The following is a 23,103-nucleotide window of genomic DNA, read 5'->3' on the forward strand; positions in this document are numbered from 1 at the left end:
TGGGAAGGTCTTCCATCTGATCAGAGTCACTTGTGGTGACTTGTGGTTAGTCTGATGAAGGAAATACGTGCTTCACTGCTCAGTTTCCTTTACTATTGTAATGAGTTGGAGCTCACTACAGACAATGGATTCTGAGGCTAAGTCTCCAAATGTAACCCTAGTTCTAACACAAACCACAGAGGATAAATGAGAGCGCATACTATGGGCTCACTTCCTTGTAGTGGCAAAAAGGGTTAAAACTAACATCCACTGAAGTAGCAGGCACTTCTTTTTTCAGTTCTAATTTTGTCCTGGTATATGATTTCTTAATTGTGCATGGTCTCACTGCTTAGAATTAAAGGTACAGGGAGAAGAGAACTGAAGGAAACCGATGACATACAATTAATTAATCAACTTGGAAGTGCTTGCTTCAGTCTTTGTTCCAGATTTGGTGATTGAGTACAGTAGTGTTCTTTTAACAAAGTGAGGAATGTGTCCAAATACATTTTAGTCTGAATGAGGAAAAAATATATCTTCTTGTGCAGGCGTGTCTGGTCCAGCCTTTCCATTTGATTTTGGCCGCATTCCACACAGAACAAGGCGTCCTTTAAAGGAAATGATTGCAGGCAGCAAAAACCGGAATAGCACGGAGTCTTCTCCTGATGAGTGTAATGGAAACAAGCTGGCTTCCGAGATGCAGTTGAAGTTCCAGAGCCAACAGGAAGAGTTGGAGAGTCTCGAGAAGGAGCTGTTGAGTCAAAAGGTAACTGGTCTACAAGCTAGAGAGGAACAGTAGCTGGAGCTGGAGCCAGCATTGGCATCATATATGGCAGGTTTTGCCAAGCAGTGCAGGAAAACCTGCCTGGCACACATTAGAGGCGGGTGGTTTAGACTACAGTACAGCGCCTCTTGGGCTTGCCGATCAGAAGGTTGATGGTTTGAATCCGCTTGACGGGGTGAGCTTCTGTTGCTCTGTCCCAGCTTCTGCCAACCTAGCATTTCGAAAGCATGCCAGTGCAAGGTACCGCTGCGGTGGGAAGGCAAATGGCATTTCCATGCGCTCTGGTTTCCGTCACAGTATCCTGTTGTGCCAGAAGCTTGCCACATGACCCGGAAAGCTGTCTGTGGACAAATGGCAGATCCCTTGACCAGAAAATGAGATGAGCACTTCAACCCCGTAGTTGCCTTTGTCTGGACGTAACCGTCCAGGGGTCCTTTTCCTTAGAGGCATGTTAGAGGATGTAATGAAACACTCCCAAATTTTTGTATGTGCATCTTCTGGGACCCAGCCCTAGGCATTCTACACCTGCTCTGAGTTCTTTATACTACAAATGTGTGGTTGCCAGAACCAGGGACGGGCCAGGTTTTCCCTCTGTAGCCTATGTGAAGACAGTGTGCATTCTTCATTTTAAAAAATAGCTAGCTGACCTCTTAAACACATTTTTAAAGAATTACAGAGACCTCACTGCTGCTAAGAACTTTGCGGGAGGGGTTGTTTGTTTTTTGCCATGCACAGGAATTGAATAGAAACTCAGAGATGGCTGCTTAAAATGCTGTCCAGCCCAACATGGTTCTTGTGCCTAGGTGCAGCCTTTTCCACCCTCATTCCTCTAGATCTTGAGTGGGTGACATTTGTCCTCCCCCACACAATGCTGCTGAACTGTGGCTCTCATCAGCCCCAGCAAGCATGCCCAATGGCTATGGATGATGGGAGATGCAGTTCTGCAGCATCTGGTGGGGCGAATTCCCCATCCCTGTGCTTCAGTTCCCATCATCCCTGGCCATGCTAGCTAGGGCTAGAATCTGACAGCATCTGGAGAGTACTATGTTGGAGAAGGCTACCTGTTATCTACTTACCTGTAATTGTCTCCAATTCAAAGCCTTAAGCTGTCCAGAATTATTATTTTTTGAATGATTGTAGGTGTAGGGAGAGAGATTAACTTGCAGCAGAATTTTGATGTGATTGGTTTAAAAATGCTTCCAGTTGCTATCCTAATTGTTCGTTTTGAAGATCTACTGTAGGTATGGCCAAAGGCTGGCATCTACCCAGAGGTTTGATTCTTCTCTTTCAACAGGATTCAGTTTCATGTTGCAATGGTTTTAAAACTTCCCTCAATTAAAAAATTGGTGTAATGTCTGTCACGAGGGGTAGATGCACAAGTGATGGAAGTTAAGAGCCCTCTTGGTTGCACAGATCTAGTTTATCTTTTATTTAACCAAATAGGTTTTTTTTAAATTTGGTTTATTATTTATTGTAAAGCAAACCTCTAAGCGGTTTACAAAAATATAAAATATTGGGACCACTGCTTCTGCTCCCTCCACTTACCAACCATGTCTATCTGCCAACCCCTTTCCAATGCCCCCCTCCCCCGCCAGCCTTCTCCTGCTTCAGAATAGAGCTGCTGTGCTAAACCTCTGTGAATTGCTTGGTTAAATCTTGTTGCAACTGCATTTAATGGAGGCAGGTGCTTCAGAGTAGCTTACTAAACCAGTCTGTGAAGCACCTCTCCTTCTGGCTGCCATTTGTCACACTGGAGTTGGCATGGTGGCCATGCAAACTGCAATGTGATGCAACATGATGTATATAGGAAGAAAACAAAAATATTCTCAGTAAAAATAATTAAGCACAAGCATATAAAAGTTGTCAAGGGAGGAATTAAAATCAACAGTGGCTAAGAGGTAAAGCACATCTAACTTGGGCATGCCCCCATGTTCACCAATATCCTTTTTTTCCTTCTCCTTAAAGGAACTTGTGCGGCTTCTGCAGCAGACTGTCAGATCTTCACAGTATGACAAATATTTTGTCGGGCATCTTTGTGATGGAGTCCCCAAAGATAAGTTAGAGCTGCTTCATGAAAAAGACAATCAGATATTGGGTCTCAACAACCAGCTTGAAAAGCTTAATCTGGAGAAGGACAGTTTGCGGCAGGAAGTAAAGAATTTGAAATGCAAGGTGGGCGAGCTCAATGAGCAGCTGGGCATGCTTATGGAGACCATTCAAGCCAAAGATGAAGTGATCATGAAACTTTCCAGGGAGCTGAGTGAATGCGAGGGCCAGTCATCTGGCCAGAGTGGAGGATCAGTCCATTCTCCCATGTCTTCTTCCATCAACAAAGAACTGCAGGAGCTTGACAGGCTGAAAGTAAGGAACATTTTTGCTTCAGTAGTGGAGGCCCTTCGAATTCCATGTGATGTGCCCTTCTGTAGGCTGAATATTTTCAGGAAATAATTTGAACCTTGGTTTGGAAGCAAGGCACTTACCACATTTCACTAATTTTGGACACAAGGGCTAAGTTTGGTTGGTAAAAACTATCAAGTAGAGAATGCGAATGGAAGAGAGGTGGGATGAGGATCATTTGAAGGTGGCCCTGACTTGCCAGACTATGTTTTGGCATTGCATCTATCTGAGTTGAGCTGTAGGGGACCCAATTCTCAGATCACAACAGGTTTTGCAAACAAGGTTTAAGGAATGGGGTCACATCCATGAATAAGTAACAAAATGCCATAAGAGCAACATAATGAGAACACATATAGCATGATACAAATACAGATTAAAGAGAGAGCGACAATATATGTGGCAAGATGCTGCCTTATTTGACAACCTTCAGACCTGAAGAGAGTTAAGGGAAGACAGAGCCCAGCAGAAACAGTCACAGCTTAATGATTTGAAAATATAGAACTCTTTTATAAACTTTCATTGCTTCCCTATTTCTTAATGCTTGAGACACATTTGATTTTTAAGGCAGAGCTTCTCAAGAAACTTAGCATGATCTTGAGTGATTGAGCAACAGTTGGAAGTCAGTGAGTCAGATCATTGTTTTGTCATTAGAGTTTCATTTTCCCTATAGTTGTATAAAATTGGAGAGTACAGTTTTACTAGTGGTCTAGCCCTAAAATGGTCCACCGTGTCAAGTTCTAATGAGTGGAATTTATAGCACACCTTTGAGTTCTTTGACTATCTAGCTCCCCACTTGAGCACTTTCTCTGTAATTCTGGAGTGCCTCCCCCTGTGTCAATATACTATTTTAAAAACAAAAGAAAAGTAGAGCTTCTTGGGTCTTGTATTCCTCATAATATATTGTTTGTATTCCTCATAATATATTTTTTAAATAACCTATATTTATCCATATCTTTTGTTCACAGGATAGTCTTCAGGGTTATAAAAACCAGAACAAATTTTTAAATAAAGAGATCCTAGAACTGTCTGCTTTACGGAGAACTGCTGAAAACAGAGAAAGAGACTTGATGACAAAGGTCAGCTTAACACAGATGCTCATTGTAAATCTTTCACTTGACACTGAAAGTAAAATCCTGCTAGCTTTCATTGCCAGAAGTGAAAATTTCAAGCAATATATAGAAAGAGGAACTTAAAACTTATTGTTATGCTGATTTGCAGAACCCTCTGTCTTTTTCTGGAATTGCAACATCCTCGTTTTATCTCAGAGGTGGGGAACCCTTTTTCAGTCTTAGGTTTGCAGCCTTCCTTCACGGGCAGCCTTCCAGGTGAGACACACCAGTTGTGGGCAGGGCAGATGCACGTGGATGTGACTCTTACCTTTGTGCAGGAGATAGTAGCCATGCAAAAAATCATCAGTTACTGCACATACGCATCTCTACATCCTCCTTCCACCCAACCAAGAGGCGTGCATTCTGGCCAAGCAAAAGACCTTGAGGAGGTGTTATGGTCTGGGGAGAATCCCAAGCATAAAGTTAAAGAGGTGTAGGTAGCTGCATTTGGCCTCTGGGACTGAGGTTTCTCAACCCTGTTTTATCTTCATGGGAGAGGGACAACTTGTGCATACATACATACACTCACTCACTTACTCACTTGCTTATTGAAATGGATTCCCATGCATTACTTGTTTCTGCAAGTGCCAATTTGAAATAATTCTTTGGTGTATTCTCTGCAGTATACAAGCCTTGAAGCCAAGCTCTGCCAAGTGGAAAGTAAGTATCTTATCTTGCTTCAAGAGATGAAGACCCCAATTTGCTCAGAGGAGCAGGGTCCTTGTCATGATGTGGTGACCCAGCTCCTGGAAGATGCCTTGAAAGTGGACAGCAGTGAGCACCTGGAGCAGACATACTTCAAACCTCACATGGTCAGGTAAACAGAAGACTCTTGATAACTTCACATATGATACCACTATATAAATAAAGTAAAATCTAAAAACACCACAGCCTTTTCTGAGAGCTAGTGCAGTGTAGCAGCTGAGGGACTAGGCTGGCGCTCACAGTTTTAAATCTCTTAACTGCAACTATGTCTTTGCCTGGTTGCCCTTTGGCAGTCCTTTTGGACCCGAAAGAGGGCAGAATAGGGGTGGGGTGATAGGGGGCACACGTATGCATGCTCCACCAGCACACATGTACTAGGATAATACAAGACTCGTGTTGTTAGGACTGTTGTAAGAGTTATGGAACTACCTCAGTGGTTGAGCGCCTGGGTTCAGTCCCTCAGTTTCCAGGAGAGAATCCCCTGCCCAAAATCCTGGGGAGCTTGTGCTGAATTGGTTTAGAGTAGACTTTAGATGCCATACACTGAGTGAGAGGATCGGTCCATCTAGCTCAGTATTGTCAACACTGACTGGCAGCAGTTCTTGGATAATATGCTTATGAAGGACAATTGTCTGGAGTTCTACTATTTTTAGAATACTAACCACTCCCTCTTCACTCCTCATAGCCTTCTTCCTTTTCCTTTCTTGTTTTGGTCTATTCTCTTTCTTTATTGTTATTACTGCATTTTGTGTACTAGAAAGTGAACATAAAAGCAATTACCAGGAAAGAAAACCCATTGACTGGCAATGACTCCAGAATTCTAGACCTTCCCTTCTCTACATGGAGATGCTGTAGGCATAACCTAAGACCTTCTGCATGCAAAGCATGTGCCCTAGATAGTTCTGTACTAGCTGGTCATTTGTCTGACTTGGTAGAAGACAGTTTCCTATGTTCTTGTGTGAAGTGTTGTTGTGTGATGTTAAGACACCAATGCCAAATACTTTCTTTACTTTTGCATTTGGAATGGGTGCCAGTAGCATCGTATTTTCTTTGGGGAACAGTGGGAATGAATTTAACACCTTTTTAGGGTGAGCTGCTCTAAGCTAGAACTTCTGCAACCTCCCTGGCAAGATGACCCCCTAAATATTTTTTAAACATTGTGTTTGGGTGTTAAAGTGTGTGAAAGAGGGGTGTACCATCCCTTAAATAATTAGTTGCAAAGCCTGAATTAACTTATTTAATTCAAGTATAATCAGCATGTTTTCTAACTTGAGAAATTTTTTGTCTGAACACTTATAAGAAGTATTTAAAATAATAATAATAATAATAATAATAATAATAATAATAATAATAATATACCATCCTTCACCAAAAGATTTCAGGATGGTTCACAAGATATTTGGAAATATTCTCTAAAACAGGAGACTGGAAACTGGAGGTGAAGGAAGATCACTGAGTGCTGTTGGGAAAGGGGAGGATGGAGAAGCTCCAAGCTCCGAGTCCTATCCCTTGCCATTGGAAAATAATGGTTAAAATGTGTGAGACTAGAAACTTTTAATTTCACAGTGTGATGGCATTACCATTCTGGTGAGGCATTCAATAATTTTGGCAAGCACAGGTGTAATTAAATCCTTAGCATTGTTATTGGCAATTATTTTGCTATTAAATCTGTCACATATGCTTTGAAGGGTTAAATCAGTGTAAGAGACCACCTTATCCCTTATACATCCAGTAGATTGCTGTAGTGTGCAGAAGAATTTCTCCTGCAAGACCCAAAGATCTTAGAGGAAGACTTTCAGGGTGGCCACCTCTGTTCTATGGAATAGTATTCTTGTTGAGATATGACAGACTCCCACTATTTAACTTTCCAGAAACAATTGAAGATATTTGTGTTCTGACAGGCTTTCCCAGGTCTTTCCCATGACTGTCCATTTGCTAGGGTTTTTGTCTTGTTTTAAATGTATTTGTAGGCTTTGTATTTTTCACTGCTCATAATTATATGCAAATTGCTTTGAGACAGTGGCTTAAAAGATGATTGATAAATTAACAATAAACAAACAAACAAACAACAGCAACAACAGCAACAACAACAACACATACCTAAAGGGTAAAGGACTCCTGGATAGTTAAGTCCAGTGAAACTTGACTATGGAGTGCAGTACTCATCTCACTTCAGGTCAAGAGAGCCGGCATTTGTCTACAGATAGATTTCTGGGTCATGAGGCCAGCATGACTAAACTGCTTCTGGTGCAACAGGGCACTGTGACGAGTGCCAGAGCACATGGAAATGCTATTTACCTTCCTGCCACCTATTTATCTACTTGCGCTGATATGCTTTCGCACTGCTAGGTTGGCAGGAGCTGGGACAGAGCAACAAGAACTCATCCTATCACGCGAACTCAAACTGCTGAACTTCTGATTAGCAAGCCCTCAGTGTTTTAGACCACAGCGCCATCTGCTCCCTTACTAAAATGAATGAGTTAACAGAATGGGGGGAGGGACTTAGTGCATTTATCTGAGCTCACAAAAGATATAGCAGACTTCCAGAATATCACCTTTCACTCTTGCTTGAGTTTTTTTCATTCCTAAAGATTCCCAGTTAATCAGATTTCTCTCTCCTTTACAGTGAATATGATATTTATGGGTTTCAGACAGTCCCAGAGGATGATGAGGAAGAGAAGCTGGTAGCGAAGGTTCGGGCCTTGGATCTGAAATCCCTCTCCCTTACTGAAAACCAGGAGATGTCCACAGGGGTGAAGTGGGAGAACTATCTGGCTAGCACCATGAACAGGGAGATGGTGCGCTCTGTGGAACTCAAGAACCTCATTCGGTATGGGATTCCGCATGCCCACCGCTCCCAGATGTGGAAATGGTGCATTGGCCTTCATGTAAAGAAGTTCAGAGAACACATGGACCCCGGCTACTTCCAATCACTTCTTCAGAATGCCCTGAAGAAGCAGAACCCGGCTTCAAAGCAGATAGAGCTAGATCTTCTGCGGACTTTGCCCAACAACAAGCATTACTCTTCTCTGACATCTGAAGGAGTGCAGAAGCTGCGGAATGTCTTGCTTGCATTTTCTTGGCGGAACCCAGACATAGGATATTGCCAGGGTCTCAACAGGTAGAATCTGTTTTCTTCAATTTCTGTAGTCATTTGGCATGTCTCACTTTTGTTTATTTTTTTAAAAAGAAATATTTATTGTCATTTTGTTATGAGAGGAGAAACATAAATTACATAGAGATTCCCCTTTATCACCACAATAGGAACTGGTGATATTTATTGATAAAGCAAAAGGCTGGGTGATCTAAAATAGGAGTTAAAGGCGACGGCAAATGAGCTAAATGTGATTGCCATTTATGCCATATTCAAGTGGTCAGCTGTAGAAACAGATTACTTATTTTGCTAATGTGAGCCCATGAAGTTTTCAGGATGGGTAAGGCGTTAAGAGTGGGTTGCAAAGGTTCCAGTTCCATTTTGGCCCATAGAGTTGAAGCTGAGTTATTAATCATATGTGTCAACTGTTTTAATTGGAAAGCATTGGAAATACAACTTAAGATTTGGGGCACCAAGACCTCCCTTAGTTCTTGCTCAATACAGGGTTAGACAGCACACCCTGCTTTCTTTACCTCCTGAAATAAAATTATTAATCAAGTGTTGCCATTGAGCCAATTGAGAAAGAGGGATAGTTATGGGCAGGGCCTGAAAGAAAAATAGAGATTTATGAAGAATGCACACCTTCACAGCTGCAATTTGGCCTAACCAACTTAAATTTAAATGTTTCTGTAGCCTTTTGTCAAGATCCCCAAAATTCCTTGAGTAAAGTTGACATAACCCCATGATTTTACTACTTTGAGATATCTGAATCCACCACATAGCAATTTAAAACCAGAATTAGAGTGTAACCAGTTGTGTTCTGAAATCATGGAAATAGGAAACATCACTTACTTGTTTTAATTAATTTTTCATAGAATTGTAGAAGGTCACCTAGTCCACACCCCAACACACCCAGCAACCTTAGCAGACATACTAAGAGTCTGCTGTAGAGGCAAGAGAGCTCTTTTAGGATCATAGAACATTTTAGCAGATTGTGTGCAAATGGATTTAATTTATGTTCAGTTCCCTGAATTTGGATATCTCTTAGATTTGTAGCTAAAGCCTCTATTACCGCTGCAAATTGGAGTGGCAGTAGTGGATAGTCTTGTTTGGTCCCTCGTTTGATTGTGAAATTTGTGGAGTTAACTCCACTAATGGTAATGCAAGCTTAGAATTCCAAATAAATATGCTCAGTTAAATGTAAAAATCTATTCCCAAACAACTCTTTGATAAGAGTTTCCTGAAGTAGCTCCATTCAGTACAATCAAAGGTCTTGAAGGTATCTAGTGAAATTAAAGTTACAGAAGAATTACATTTGCGTGCATGGTGAATTATATCTTGGTTTTATATCTTGATTTTATTCTGTGAACCACCCTGAGACCCCCAGGTATAGGGCAGTATATAAATTCAATAACAATAATAGTAATAATAATAATATAATAATATCCAGAACCCTTCTAATAGCATCAGCAATATTCCTTTGAGCAATAAACCAGATTGGTCTAGAGCTACAGGCAACTCCCAATTTACACAGTGGTTGTGTTCCGAGGCACTGCACACATACATGGAATTGTGTATACCGTATTTTTCGCCCTATAGGACGCACTTTTTCCCCTCCAAAAATGAAGGGGAAATCTGGGTGTGTCCTATGGGGTGAATGCAGGCTTTCGCTGAAGCCTGGAGAGCGAGAGGGGTCGGTGCGCACCGACCCCTCTCGCTCTCCAGGCTTCAGGAACACATCCGCAGCCTAGGCAGCCCTACGGGAGGTCCGGCAGGGATGTCTAGGCTGCAGATAGCAGCCTGCTTGCCCAGCGCGAGGGGCGCCCTGAAGCAGAGCGCCCCCCGCGCCAGGCAGACATCCGCAGCGTGGGGAGCCTTGCAGGAGTTCCCCGCAGGGCTCCCCATGCTGCGGATAGCAGCCTGCTGCCCCGCGGGGGGGGGGGGCCCTGATGCAGAGCGCCCCTCGCGCGGGGCAAACATCGGCCAGCCCCACAAGCTCGGGGGACAGCAGGGAGGCGCAGCGCCGCCATCCCGCTGTTCCTCGACCTGGTTCTGTTTCCCCGGCCTGCTTTTGGGGGGGAAATAAAGGGGAAATTTTTTTCCTTTATTTCCCCCCCAAAAAACTAGGTGCGTCCTATGGGACGGAGCGTCCTATGGGACGAAAAATACGGTAATTGAAATGCACATACTCTCTAAACCTCTGAAACCCCTAGAAAAACCCTTTAAAAAACCAGCAGTACTTACTAGATGGGCAGGAATTGTGGCAGCGGTGGCTCTCAGTCTTCCAGTGGACTGGTACCCCAGAAGTGCTTGGCTGTAGGACTTCTCTTGCTGCTGCTGCTGTTGCTGGTGGGCAGTGGTGGCACTCAGTCTTCCTCATTGCTGGAGGATGACGTGGAAACAGCAACAAGGAATAGACTGGTACCCTGAAGTGCTTGGCTGCAATTCAGATGCACTTGGTGCTGCTGCTTCTGCTGGTGGTGGTATTTTGCAGAAGAACATGGTGATGGACGGCTGGTGCTTTTGCCTCTTCAGCTGGTCAGACCTCTCCCTTTATGGCTCCATGCTGTCTGTAAGCGCACACTGGATCTTTAGGCTGCATTCCATGGAGAGGACATACTGGGAGATGATGTCCTTCACCCTTGATGTCAAATGACCCCCAGCGACTCAGGACAAACAGCAGTGCTTCTACTGGTGAAAGAGCTGGGACATAAGGGTTCAGATGGTCCCTGAGGTTTACCCTGGACCTAAGTTGTTCAGTGATATGTAAATTAATGCAGAAATATTGAGCCTGGCTCAGTAGTAGATGGACAGCCAGTCCAGATATTTTAACAATTGGGTCACATGTTGTTGGTTATGTGCCCCTATCAGTGGTCTGGCTGCCACATTCTGCACCACCTGGAGGTTTTAAACCAGGTCCGAGGGCAGCCCCACATAGAACACATTGCAGTAAACTAGCCTCGAGGCTCCCAATGGATGGACTATCCCTGTCCAGAAATGGCCAAAGCTGGTGAACCAGATGAAGCTGGTGAAATACGTATGCATATATGTTTAAACAAGCCAAGCAGCGCTCGTTTTAGCCCTTCTCTGTGGTTGATTCATATATTAGTGCCGGTCACATACCAGCATCAGTTTTAATGGCACCCAGACTCTTGCAGTTTTGCAATATGAGATTGTTCTGTTTTATCTTCTGTCTTTCAGACTGGTGGCAATTGCGCTTCTCTACTTGGAGCAGGAAGATGCCTTTTGGTGCCTAGTTACAATAGTGGAGGTCTTCATGCCTCGGGACTATTATACTAAAACCTTACTAGGCTCCCAGGTATGGAGTGTGCCGGCATGCAAATTCAGCCCCTAAAGGCCTAGTTCTCTCAAACACCAGAAGAGGAATCTTGGTAGGGGCTTAAGTGATAAGCTCTTTCTCCATACATGCAACAAATACACATCCCTGCATATAGAAAACTCACATACTGAAATGGAAGTTAGGCTAGAACCTGTTGCCCTGACTTGGTGGCTCATTACACACAGGAAGTCTTTCCTTTTGTTTTGCATGTAAAAACACCCAGTCACGTGAATCTCCAGCTGCAATCTGGCTCTTTTGGTTATGAGCCACATGCTTTTTTGAGAATTAGACATACTAGTCATCTTGTATGTATTTAGATTTTTGTTCTTTCACATTGATAAATGTCCCTTCTGCCAGTGTATATTATATTTCTGCATATGGGGTTCTTGTTCTATAGAAATTATCCCTACTTTTAAGTGCCACCTTTTTAATCAGATACCAGCATTAGAGATTCAGTCACCCTCCTTTAAGGCCTTGTGAGGCTGCCTTTTTATTTTTTTAAAAAAAGATTGTACCGTTTGTTCCATTTTTGTCTGAATGAGTTTTCCTTTGTCTTGCACTCCTTTAGGTTGACCAGAGAGTCTTCAAGGACTTGATGAGTGAGAAACTCCCTCGGCTGCATGCCCACTTTGAGCAATACAGAGTGGACTACTCGCTCATCACCTTCAACTGGTTCCTTGTTGTCTTTGTAGACAGTGTGGTCAGCGACATACTCTTCAAGATATGGGACTCTTTTTTGTACGAGGGGCCAAAGGTACATGGCGTAACCCTGAATGTTTCCTGATGTTTGTAGAACCTGTGGGTAAAGCTGAGCTGAGATGCCACCTAGTGGGATGTTCTCCTGCCAAACATTAGTGAAATGAATAGGAGCTGTGCAATAGCTCAGTTGTCCCATTCATTTCCATGTGCCTTGGTTGTGCCCTGTATCTTTTATGACTGCTGATGAAACAATTGCTTGAGGAAAGAAATTGAATTGCTGGCAATGTTCAGACTAAGCTATGATTTAGCACATGGGTAGGCAAACTAAGGCCCAGGGGCCGGATCCGGCCCAGTCGCCTTCTAAATCCGGCCCGTGGATGGTCTGGGAATCAGCATGTTTTTACATGAGTAGAATGTGTGCTTTTATTTAAAATGCATCTCTGGGTTATTTGTGGGGCAAAGGAATTCGTTCATTCCCCCCCCCCCCAATATAGTCCAGTCCCCCACAAGGTCTGAGGGACCGGCCCCCTGCTGAAAAGTTTGCTGACTCCTGATTTAGCATAATGTGAATGAGTCTTAAACTTGTCAGTTCCCTCCTCCAGTACAGCCATGAGGAGATAGGAAGTTTTGGTTTCTGTTTTAACTAACTGCAGTTTAATGTTATGGCTGCACCCTGGCCAGCTGTGTCCAGTCAACTTTGACTTATTGAAACCATCTTCAAACCTTGGTTTATGATGTTGACTTGTTTCAGTATAATGTAGTTTCGGATTAATCACTGTTTAGGGTTCAGACATAATGCTAAACTGCAGCCAAGCCAGGGGAAGGGGAGGGGAGGGGAGGGGAGGAGAGGAGAGGAGAGGAGAGGAGAGGAGAGGAGAGGAGAGGAGAGGAGAGGAGAAGAAGGGGAATGAATGAACAGCCTGAGTCTTGTTCACAATAGTTGAGTGTTATGTCCAAACCAGACTATTAAGTGTTAATGTTTTCTGAAGACAATCTTTCATACTGCTTAGAGAATTTGATAGGATGAACTAAATTTACCTCTGAAAGAATATTGACAAATAGTTCTGTGTGAATTCCATGAGACTCTGCTGTTGCACTATAATTAAACATCTCATCAATCTCTGCTTTCCTTGTGAAAACCAGGGTTCTAGTCCTTGCGCCTTGAATGCATGTGGGCAGTGGCTCATGGAGTTTCTGAAGCCAACAGAGTGGGAAGCGGGACTAACCATAATTTTCTAGAAGTTGAGGGGATGAGGCTTTTGTGGCCTAAATAGTTAGTGATCTCTTCCATGCAATTAACTGAAGTGGCAGGGAATTTTAAACACTGCTCATTCTCTTTTGTAACCTGATGTTTGTCAAACATTTAGGTAATGTTCCGGTTTGCTTTGGCGCTCTTTAAATACAAAGAGGAGGAAATCTTAAAACAGCAAGACTCAATGTCCATATTCAAGTACCTCAGATACTTCACTCGCACAGTCCTTGATGCTAGGTAAGGGCCTTTTTGGAAGTTGGAAACTGCTTGCTTAGAAAGAATATCTATGTTCAGTTTTGTTTTTATTTAAGTCTCTGACTTGACCTTCATTCCATGCACTAAAATTAAAACAATTTAGTGTAAAGTTTTCTGTGCTGCCTAACTTTCCAAAGAAACTCACGGCAACTAACAAATTGGTAACAAAATAGTATAAAACAAACAATAATTCTCATTTGAAGCCCTATAATTCAACCGAACATTAACAAACTGAAAACAAACAACAATTCCAGAACAGCCATCAAAATTGATTTGTTTGATTTGATTTATTGTGTTTCTATGCTGCTTTTTATTCAAATGAATCCCAAAGCAGCTTATAAACAATAAATACCAATAACAAATCCAGCATAAATAATGTAAAACAATTAACAAATAACCAATAAAACAATTACAACCTATAAAATACTCTAAGCAAAGCAGCAACTAAAAAATAAGCTGTCCTTGACCGGCTGGATGAAGAGGAATGGTGGGAAGCACCAGCTGGGGAAGCCCCAAGGGAAGAAGACCCAGAGCCCAGGGGGTTGGTGGTGGGATGACCAGGAGTGGTCAGAGGGAGAAGACTGGGTGGAGGAGGTGTCAGAAGCTGAAGAGGCAACAGGGTTTAGTGAGCAGGAAGAGGCTGGGGCAGAGAGCAGTCCAGAATCAGAGGCAGAAGTGGAGGCTAGAAGGTGGGGGGCAAGAGGCCTACCTGCTGAGACCAGCTCCCCTCCCAGAACCTGAAGAGTTATGAAGAGGGCAGAGCAAAGACAGACAAGGAGAAGAAGTCTCAGGTTGCTTCAGAAGAACCTGGGGGAGGAAGAGACTTAGAGAGCAGTGGGAAGGCAAAGACCTTCAATCCTTGCAACTGCCTCATTGGGGCAAGACCTACTGGGAAGTGTATTACCAGCTGCCTAGCCTAGTTCTTAGAGCAAGGTGCGGGCAATAAGTTATATTCAATCACAGCAGATGGAAAACCAACAGACCACCAGGTAAAGAAGAAGGCAGTTTATTAATTGATAAATAATAATATGACACTATAAGCTAGACTCTAAGCACAAATACAAACAGTTATAGAGACAGATAAAGATAAATAATCATATAAGCTCAACTGCATGCCCTGCCAGCTGCTAAGAGACTGCTGCTAACCCTTCAGGCTGGTGGGCAGGTCACACACCCAGGTGGTAAGTGAGCTGGTCCCTGCACTGCTGATTCTTCAGTCCCTCTTCAGTTTGCCTTCAGTTCATCTCCCTCTGGTTCCTCGGTTCTTCAGTGCTTCTTCTGGAACTCCCTCCTTTGCTGAGATGGGTAGCATTTATAGACACTGGACAGGCTCAATGCCAGGCTGTGCAGGTGCTCTTAATGATGTACATTTTCCTTCCTTCATATTTTGGGGGGGACGGGAGACGGACCAAGTTCATGTCTGGGTGCCAGCTTCATGGCTGGGTTGAGGTAGGCCTGTCGCACAGTTGACTCCTTTCCTTATCAGGCCAGCTGGCTAGCCTCTGGTTGATGCCAAATTCTAATTATGCAAGTAGATTTATAGTCTTCTTCATTATATTGATAGATTTATAGTGGCATCTAGTGCTAAGTGCTCATTATAAATTGTATATCAGAAGCCCTCATTATATAGACTGATATATAGCAAAGCTGCATTGGAAGCAAGCACGCCACCTAGCGATTGCTTTCTGCCACTGCCACTACATTACAGATAGATATATAAAGAGTTAGTGTTGCAATTACCTCGAGATCAGGAGACACCACTTCCAGGCATTGTTTCAGAAATACAGGAAGAGTTGCTGTGCTCACTAGGCCTGAGCTGTTTTGCTGCTTCTTTGAATAAAGAGTTAACTTTACTGACACCTGGTGAGTTATTGCTTTTTTTAAAAAAAAATTATTAAGGATTTTCTTGTTTTACAGAAGTACTGGTGAGTTATTGCTGACCGGCTCCCAGTTCCCACTTTGACATAAGCTAAACATCACAATTACAGCAGATGTCATATTAACACATTATAGACAGCATTTATAATCTATAAAACAATATTAACCCAAAAGGAACCCCAAAGCTAGCAAATTAAACAGATATCTGGCTGGCTACCTAAAAACCCCAGACTCTTACAACTACCTAAAGCAGTATAATGATGGGGCCTGACATGCCTTGCTTTTCCACAGATGGGTGCCACAACAGGAAAAGGCCTTCAGAAAAAAAGGGGGAAATTTTAGGTCTAATTTGAACAACCTGGGCTTTAAAAAGCTTTAAATTAGCATTTATATTAAACTATAAGCAGGCAAAAGGAAATGTAAACAGTATTTATTTTCATTCTTCTCCATCCTTCTACAGTTGTACCTTGGTTGTCAAATGCCCTGGAACTCATACGGTTTGGCTCCTGAATGTTGCAAAACCTGGAAGTAACTATTCCGGTTTGCAAACTATTTTTGGAAGCCAAATGTCCCACAGGGCTTCCACGCCTTCTGGTTGGCTGCAGGAGCTTCCTGCTGCCAATCAGAAGCTGCGGTTTGGTTTTTAAATGTTTTGGAAGTCGAACGGACTTTCAGAATGGATTCTGTTCAACTTCTAAGGTACTACTGTATTCTACAGCTGGCAGGACAGCTTATAAATACAATTAAAACCTTAAAAGCAGCATTAAATAGATAAATCCAACATTATTAAATGCCTAGTTAGGTGATAAGTGTTCCACTCACCTGGGGCTGGGAAGACATAAGATTTGGCAGTGGGGAGAACATTCCACATGACCAAACAGGCTCTGTCTCTTATTTTCACCCCCTGTGGGGGCACTTGGAGAAGGACTTCAGAAAATCATTTGAACATTAGGCAATGTTGGAAGTAACGCATTGTTGATGTTGGGAGTAGATGTTTGGAGTAGTGCATTGTGACCCCAGTGAAAAGGGATACATTCCTAGTCACTTCTTGAAGTGTCTGATTATGTCCTGATAATTCTGGCAAGTGGAGTGGTGAGTGTTTAAAAGGCAACTCAACACAGGAATAGCTTGGTCCCAGATCCCCCCCCCCCCAGGAGTGACACCTCAGGTTTTTGTTTTTCATCAGAAACAGATGAACTGCCTTCTCGTCTTCTCAGGAGACTTTCAGCCAACTTACATTGCATCATGTTCTTTCTTGTTTTGCAATGTACAGGCCCAGGTACTTGAGCGTGCTGACCACTAAGCAGTCCAACAAGATCTCAAAAATTCCAGTGATAGCCGTGTTCCTAAGTTGTAGGTGTCAAGCTCAATGTGCTATGTTTGTTCCTGAAGGCCAGGGTTTATAAACCTGACCTGACTTTTGCATTGTTGACCTAGCAAAGTTCTCTGGAAAGCTCCCATTCCCAATTAAAGCAGTCAGTCCTCTTCAAGCACTATCTATGGTGCTGGAATACAGCACCCCCTGGCCGACTAAATTCAACTAGCTACAGTCAGGTTTCTGAACTCTTCATAGACTTGATGTCATTGTTTATGCTGTTCCTGCCTCTACTATGTGGACCCCAATCATACATTACAGTACTAACGCAAATACAAAACTTTTCCTATAATACAGACACTAGCCGTGCCCATTTTACACACAAAGTAGTATGAGTACTTTAAGATTTTTTGTGATGTGTAAGTAATGGGAGAATTATGGGGAAATGCTGCAGGAGCTCATCTTCCTGATTTAGGTGTATTTAGGTTCATTGAGTACAGTGAAGTTACACTGAAACAGCAAGAAGTTTTTTCTAGGCAGAGATAGATAGATAGAATATTTTCTTTGTTCACAAAAGTACATGCCTTGTTTCTTTTTTCAAGTTGTAGTTCTTTGTTTTTTACCTTTGAAAATGATGTATACTTCTAGGCAGATTTTGAGGACTTCCTCTCTGCCATGACAGATGAAATGTTTCATCATAAACAAAGGAGACAGAATGATGAGAAACAGCTGGAACCTGCAGCACTGCTTGAGTAGACCAAGCATGGCTTCATACTTCTCAGAAACATGAGACTTCCTCTCTTTGTAAACTGCATCTAGACTTGGAGCTGCAGCTAATTTCTGCAAGCTGGGAGCATTTGAGCAATTTTGAATTTGCAAATTGTGTGTCCAGTTAAATTTAGGAACGTGAGAGAGGTTTTTGTTTTGTTTAGCAAAGCTACCCAAGTAGGTTTGTGGGCTTGCACTGAATGATACATATTTGAGGTCAACAGACTTCTAACTTGCAGAATCTGCTTTGTGGGAGTCAGAAATCCTTGCTAATCTACTGCAGATCACTCCCAAACTACTTTATGCCACCTATGATTTAACTAGACAAACTTAGGCAGCGGGGGGGGGGGGAATCATCTCTTTTGCACACTCCTTCCACATCTTTAGTGGGTTTACACTTCGTTGCCCTTTAGAAAGGGTTCTGTGTACCTTTTCAGCTCCATGAGAAGCAGAAACTTTAAGACCTCATCTATTCCATATTGTTTCAATATGTGGGAAAGGTGAGGCTCCCCTCCTACAGTCTAGCCCAGTGTTTCTCAACCTTTTCCCAACCATGGCCACATTCCAACCTTGTTTCCTTCCTATGCCAGGCTCCCCCATCCCTGGTTATCATTTGTTCATGAGTTTTGTGCTCTTGATCTTGAGGGAAGAGTTTTGGGAGTGTCTTGCAACTGCTGAAATCTGTTTGGGACTGAACTTTGGTGGATTACACAACAAACCCTTTTTAAAGGAATGTGGTTAGTCATCTGCATTTTCTAATTTTTTTTATTCCAGGAAACTCATCAGTATTGCTTTTGGGGATCTGAATCCCTTTCCATTGCGCCAGATAAGAAATCGGAGGACCTACCACCTGGAGAAAGTCCGCCTGGAGCTCATGGAACTTGAAGCCATTCGGGAAGACTTCTTGCGTGAGCGGGAAACTAACCCAGATAAAAGGGACCTAATTAGTGATGATGAAGAAGATGGTTGAGGAACCCCCAGGGGCCAAGACTCTTTCTGGAAGCTTGACCAAAGTTTTGTGGAGTGGCCTTTTCCTTACGGATCCAGCAAAACTAAGCAACGTCAGCTGGAAATTTGCAGGACAGATTTCCAAGTCTTTAGCATGCCGTTGCAGAAATCTCCACACCCCCCCACCAAAATTTCTCTTTCTGTTTACCTTTTTTGCCAGAGTGTTAAAGAGCACTTTTTCTTGCACCTTACATCTGAGCTGCCACTTTCCCCCTTCTTTGAAGGACTCATTTTTGAAGTGCCTACACATAGGAAGCAGTAGCACAAAGTCCTTAATCTTTTTCATATCCACCATCTTACACTTATTTCCCAGTTGCTTTCCCCACTCTTTCCCCTGCCCCAAAATCCATTTGGGAGAATCACTCCTCATTAGCCTTGAGTATATTGAACTAAGCTGGCATTTTTCATTTGCCAACTAGCATTGGCAGTCCATCTGTTTGTTTAAAACCAGCCCAAATATTGACAGATCTTCAGCATATCTGTGCACGTACTTCAAAACTATGAAAATGTGAAGAGGCCTCATGAGGCCAGTCAAAAGCCTTTCAGTGCTTTTGCCAGGAAGCAAAGTCCTCTGAAGACATCATTCCATTAGTCCTAGTGGCTCTGTTTTTAGCAAGAAGAATTGCTGAAGTCTGTTTTCACATAGTGCTAAGTGAGCACCTTGAGAACTATTAATAAGGCTGCCTTGACACCATTGGTCTATCTCTCTTTAAGAACTGGAAGGCAAGAAGTAGTTCTGCTGGAAACGTTTTCTCTGGATACTACAGGAATGAAGGAAATGGTGCTTTCTCGCTTACATGACACTCTTAAAGGCATAGGAGCCCTCTCCAGGATGGCAGAAGGATATGTTGTATTTTGCCGGCACCTACCTGTTCTGGCCAGGTGAGGGTGCTCTTGCCTGATGGGCTTCCCCCTCCATATAATCCCAATGAGCCCTTAGACCTTGGAGATTTATATTGAGAAGCATTTAAAAAAAAAATCAGTGGCAGATTGCTCAACTAAGCAAGCATGTTGGTTTCACTTAATGACCTGTGAAAGTGCTATAAATTCACCTGATTTTTCTGCCACAGAGAGGTTAACCCTAGAAGAATCAAACAATGTGAATTGTGTATTTGCTTTCTCTTATGAAAGGTTTAATTTCTGATAATATTTAAACTTGTTTCTTTTTGCACCTCTGTACTTCTTTCTGTTGCACATTTTTAGGTGCTTGGCTCCTGTCATTTTGCTGAAACTTAACGCCAGTGAAATTACAGGTGGATTCCTTCTATTGTATTATTCTGACCTTTGCAGAAATATGTGTTATCTTAGATACAGTTGATGAAGCTGGAGAAAATGAAGGCAGACGGTTCATTACTTTGGGGGACGGGTGTTCTTTTTCATTATTAAAGATGACTGTGCTGAGACCCCCCCCTTCATCTTTCCCACACTTGATGTGCCTTTTTATTAGGCAGTATAATTCTCAAGAAAAAATGGTAGACTACAGTGGGGAGAAGGGAAAAGTAATACCCCACCTTGCCCTCATTAGAAGACACAGATATGAATGCAATAATAATAATAATTTTATTATTCATGTAAAAAAGAATTCCTTCCTTACATGCTGCCCTTCCAAAAGTTGCCATGGCCTTTTCAGCCCTGAGGATGTTTACCTTCATCCAACAAGTGGCCTGCAGTCAAGATTCCTTTCTCTGAAGAACAGTTTCCTCCCCTGCCACCTTGTAAGCTGCTCTTGACAGCAAAGGCTTAGAGATCATTTGCAGGAGTGGCGTGCAGGGAATGCGGAGAGAAAGAGCACCTCTCTACTTATTTGCAAGAATCTGTGAGCATGTTATAAAGCCTCTTTTTCCAGACTGTTGCCATCCTCTTTCTGATGGTTTCTAAAATGTACCATTAATTGACAATTTCGTTGTGAGGTTGTTGGAGCTAGGGAATATTTTGGCCATGAAATTTTCACCTGTTCTGATAGCAGTGCAAGAACGTACCATTTTATTTCACTCTATTTCATGTGGCATGTTGGCTTGGTACTATCAGGCAACACTCTCCTTTGACAGGATCAGAACCATCTGTGGGGCAAGCAAGGGAGGACACAGGAGATAGATACAGTGCAAGCTGAACAGATGGGCCTCGGAACACATTAATGCCACTTACCATTTTAAAACACATTGTACCTGAATAATACTAAGATTCCTCCGTGTAGTATTACAGGTACTGTATCTCCAATTCCTGTTGTAAGGAGTGTTGAAACCCACAGATGGAGGCACTTGAATTTATGCCAGGCTGTCAGATTTTCTTAACTGTCTTCTGATAGGGCTGAAAGAGTCTCAAGCCAAATGTGGGGTAGGATATTTTTGTTTTCTTAGCACTTGCTTGTTAAAGGGGATCCATCTGTGTTCTTTGAAACTCCTAATTTGAATAGTAGTTTGGATAGTGAACACCTGACCTTTGTATGTTTGAAGAATTCTCACAAGCAACTAAACATAGGTGATGGTGGAGAGTGAAGACAGCACCCATTGTGCCAATGTTATTTTGTAGGCTGCTGCAAATCCTCCTCAGTTCTGTAGCATCTTTGAGTCTACTAGTGCCAGATTGTTAAGGATGTTCAACTAGTTAAACAGAAAAAAGGATTATTGCAAATGCTGTTATTCCCACTGCAAAGACGGTTATGTTCAGTGCACCTGCACTCACACGTGAAAGAGTTGTGTGGACCCACTTTGGAAATTGGATGAGAAGCTCCTGCTGCCTGACATTTGTATGCTGGCCTAGAAATCAAATCCGTGAGATAGACCACAGTTCTGTGAGATGATTCCAAGCCTCAAACTGTAGGCTAATATTTGAAAACCTAAGAGCAGAGTTCAACAAAGAAAGTTTGAACAACCTCCCCACCCCCCTGCCTGCCACCGCCCAATATGTGCCATCTTTTTCAGGTCTCATTTACTGCAATTAGGTTTTTCTGTTACTCTTTCTTTTTTTGTAAAGAATTTCAAAATGTGTTACATATTATATATGCAAAGTATCTTATGCATGATTTCTCTTATAAGTATTGTATAATCCACACCGCTGAAGCCATTTGTTCAAGTTTCCAAATCACAGACCAATTTTTTATTACGCTAGAGGCAGAGAGAATGGGGATCAAGCAGTACATGCCTAGCCCTGTACTGCACAGTAGGCAGATTTTCTCTATAGTTGTCAAGTGCTACTCAGTAGGCAGAAACTGATGATGCCCAGTGCCCTTAATCTAGAACAGCATTTGCCAACCTGGAGCTTTTCATGTGTGTTGGACTACAACTCACATTAGCCTCAGCCAGCACACCCATACAATGCTGGGGCTCATGAGAGTTGTAGTCCAAAACATCTGGAGGGCGCTGAGTTGGCCAGGGCTGATCTGGAGCATCTTTCGTGCAAGCAAAAGTGTGGATGAGCCTTCCTCTTTTGAGTGGGGCTTACATGGAACATGTTCCTAGTGGAAAGTCCCTTGTCAAACATTGAACTTGAACAACTCTTTCCTCTTCCTACAGCTACACTGTAGTTGTCTTCTGCATTAGCACGAGGAATTAGGCTTGTCGTTTGTCCGAGCCATTACAAACCACTACGTAGTCAATTTGACAAACACATTCATAATCATGCTTTGCTTCAGTCCCTCATGAAGAAATTTAAAAACCTGTTTCTCTTTTGGTGTTGTTAAACTTTTGTACAGCTCTTAACTCATCCCTTGGGAAGTATTATGTATTAGAAACAACCAGGGATGCGGCACAATGAATGGGTTGCATCCTTGAAATGTAACCTGGTTCTGTACTGGAAATCTTTGCCAAAAACAATAAAAATCAGTAATTTTGTAATGCTTTAGTTTGACTTTGTTGCTAAAATTGAGACTAATAGCGATTTTAAATCCTGCGTGGGTGTTCTGGGACTCTTTCCAGGGCCTTCAGGCTGGAAGGTTCTGGGGGGTAGTTACGCCTCATTTAGTACCAATAGGAGCAAAATATTACTCTGCCTGGGAAGAGCTTGGTCTGGGGAGCAGCAGTTGATGTGGCCGGTGGGGATGACAGTGGGCGGGAGACCAGCATATACATCCTTTTGGAGGAAGCCTGAGATTCTTCACACAGCCATGTTCTAGCGTTTTCTCGACCATTCTTTCCTGTGCTGAGAGTGGGGAAGGGGAAGGAGCGGAATCAGGACTCTGTTGCAGAGCAGGAGATGCAACCCCTGCTCCTTCTCTTACCAGCGTCTGTGGCTACTCAAACTTCTCCCCTTCACACTCACTCTCTGCCGATGATTCCTCCCTTTCCCACCAGTCTGAACCTGGTTCAGAATCCCTTTCCCTGTCAGGTTCCTCCTGCACCACTGGCTGCCACCACTCTTCCTTGTCCAGCCAGTCCCTGACATTAAACTTCTCTTCCCAGTGCCAGAATATTACCTGCTGCCACTGAGAGGAGACTTGGGAAGGAGTGATCCAATCTAAATGCTGGTGATGGTCAGGGTGCCCAGGAAACCCTAGAGCAGTAGGGTTGCCATCTCAGTGATGGCAG

The 23,103-nt window shown here is 42.9% G+C and overlaps 1 protein-coding gene across 4 annotated transcripts in view; it reads left to right on the plus strand.

Annotated features, from left to right (window-relative positions):
* TBC1D2B (TBC1 domain family member 2B) overlaps positions 1–22,413 on the plus strand; it is a 37,758-nt gene extending 15,345 nt beyond the window's left edge. Inside the window, exons 5-14 of one of the 4 annotated variants that reach the window (XR_014519191.1) lie at positions 525–742; positions 2,726–3,121; positions 4,123–4,233; positions 4,890–5,083; positions 7,598–8,092; positions 11,267–11,384; positions 11,974–12,159; positions 13,472–13,593; positions 18,347–21,109; positions 21,234–22,413. Coding sequence is in view for 1 of the 4 variants with exons in the window: in XM_083475665.1 (XP_083331791.1) it covers positions 525–742; positions 2,726–3,121; positions 4,123–4,233; positions 4,890–5,083; positions 7,598–8,092; positions 11,267–11,384; positions 11,974–12,159; positions 13,472–13,593; positions 18,347–18,542 (2,036 nt within the window). In the remaining 3 variants the exon portion in view is untranslated. Of the gene's footprint in view, positions 1–524; positions 743–2,725; positions 3,122–4,122; positions 4,234–4,889; positions 5,084–7,597; positions 8,093–11,266; positions 11,385–11,973; positions 12,160–13,471; positions 13,594–18,346 lie in introns of all 4 variants that reach the window. The other 3 variants (XR_014519192.1, XR_014519193.1, XM_083475665.1) reach the window with 3 other exon arrangements.
* Positions 22,414–23,103: the final 690 nt, after the last annotated feature.

The sequence above is a fragment of the Podarcis liolepis genome (assembly GCF_965112155.1).
Source record: "Podarcis liolepis genome assembly, chromosome: 14".
Taxonomy (NCBI): Eukaryota; Metazoa; Chordata; class Lepidosauria; order Squamata; family Lacertidae; genus Podarcis; species Podarcis liolepis.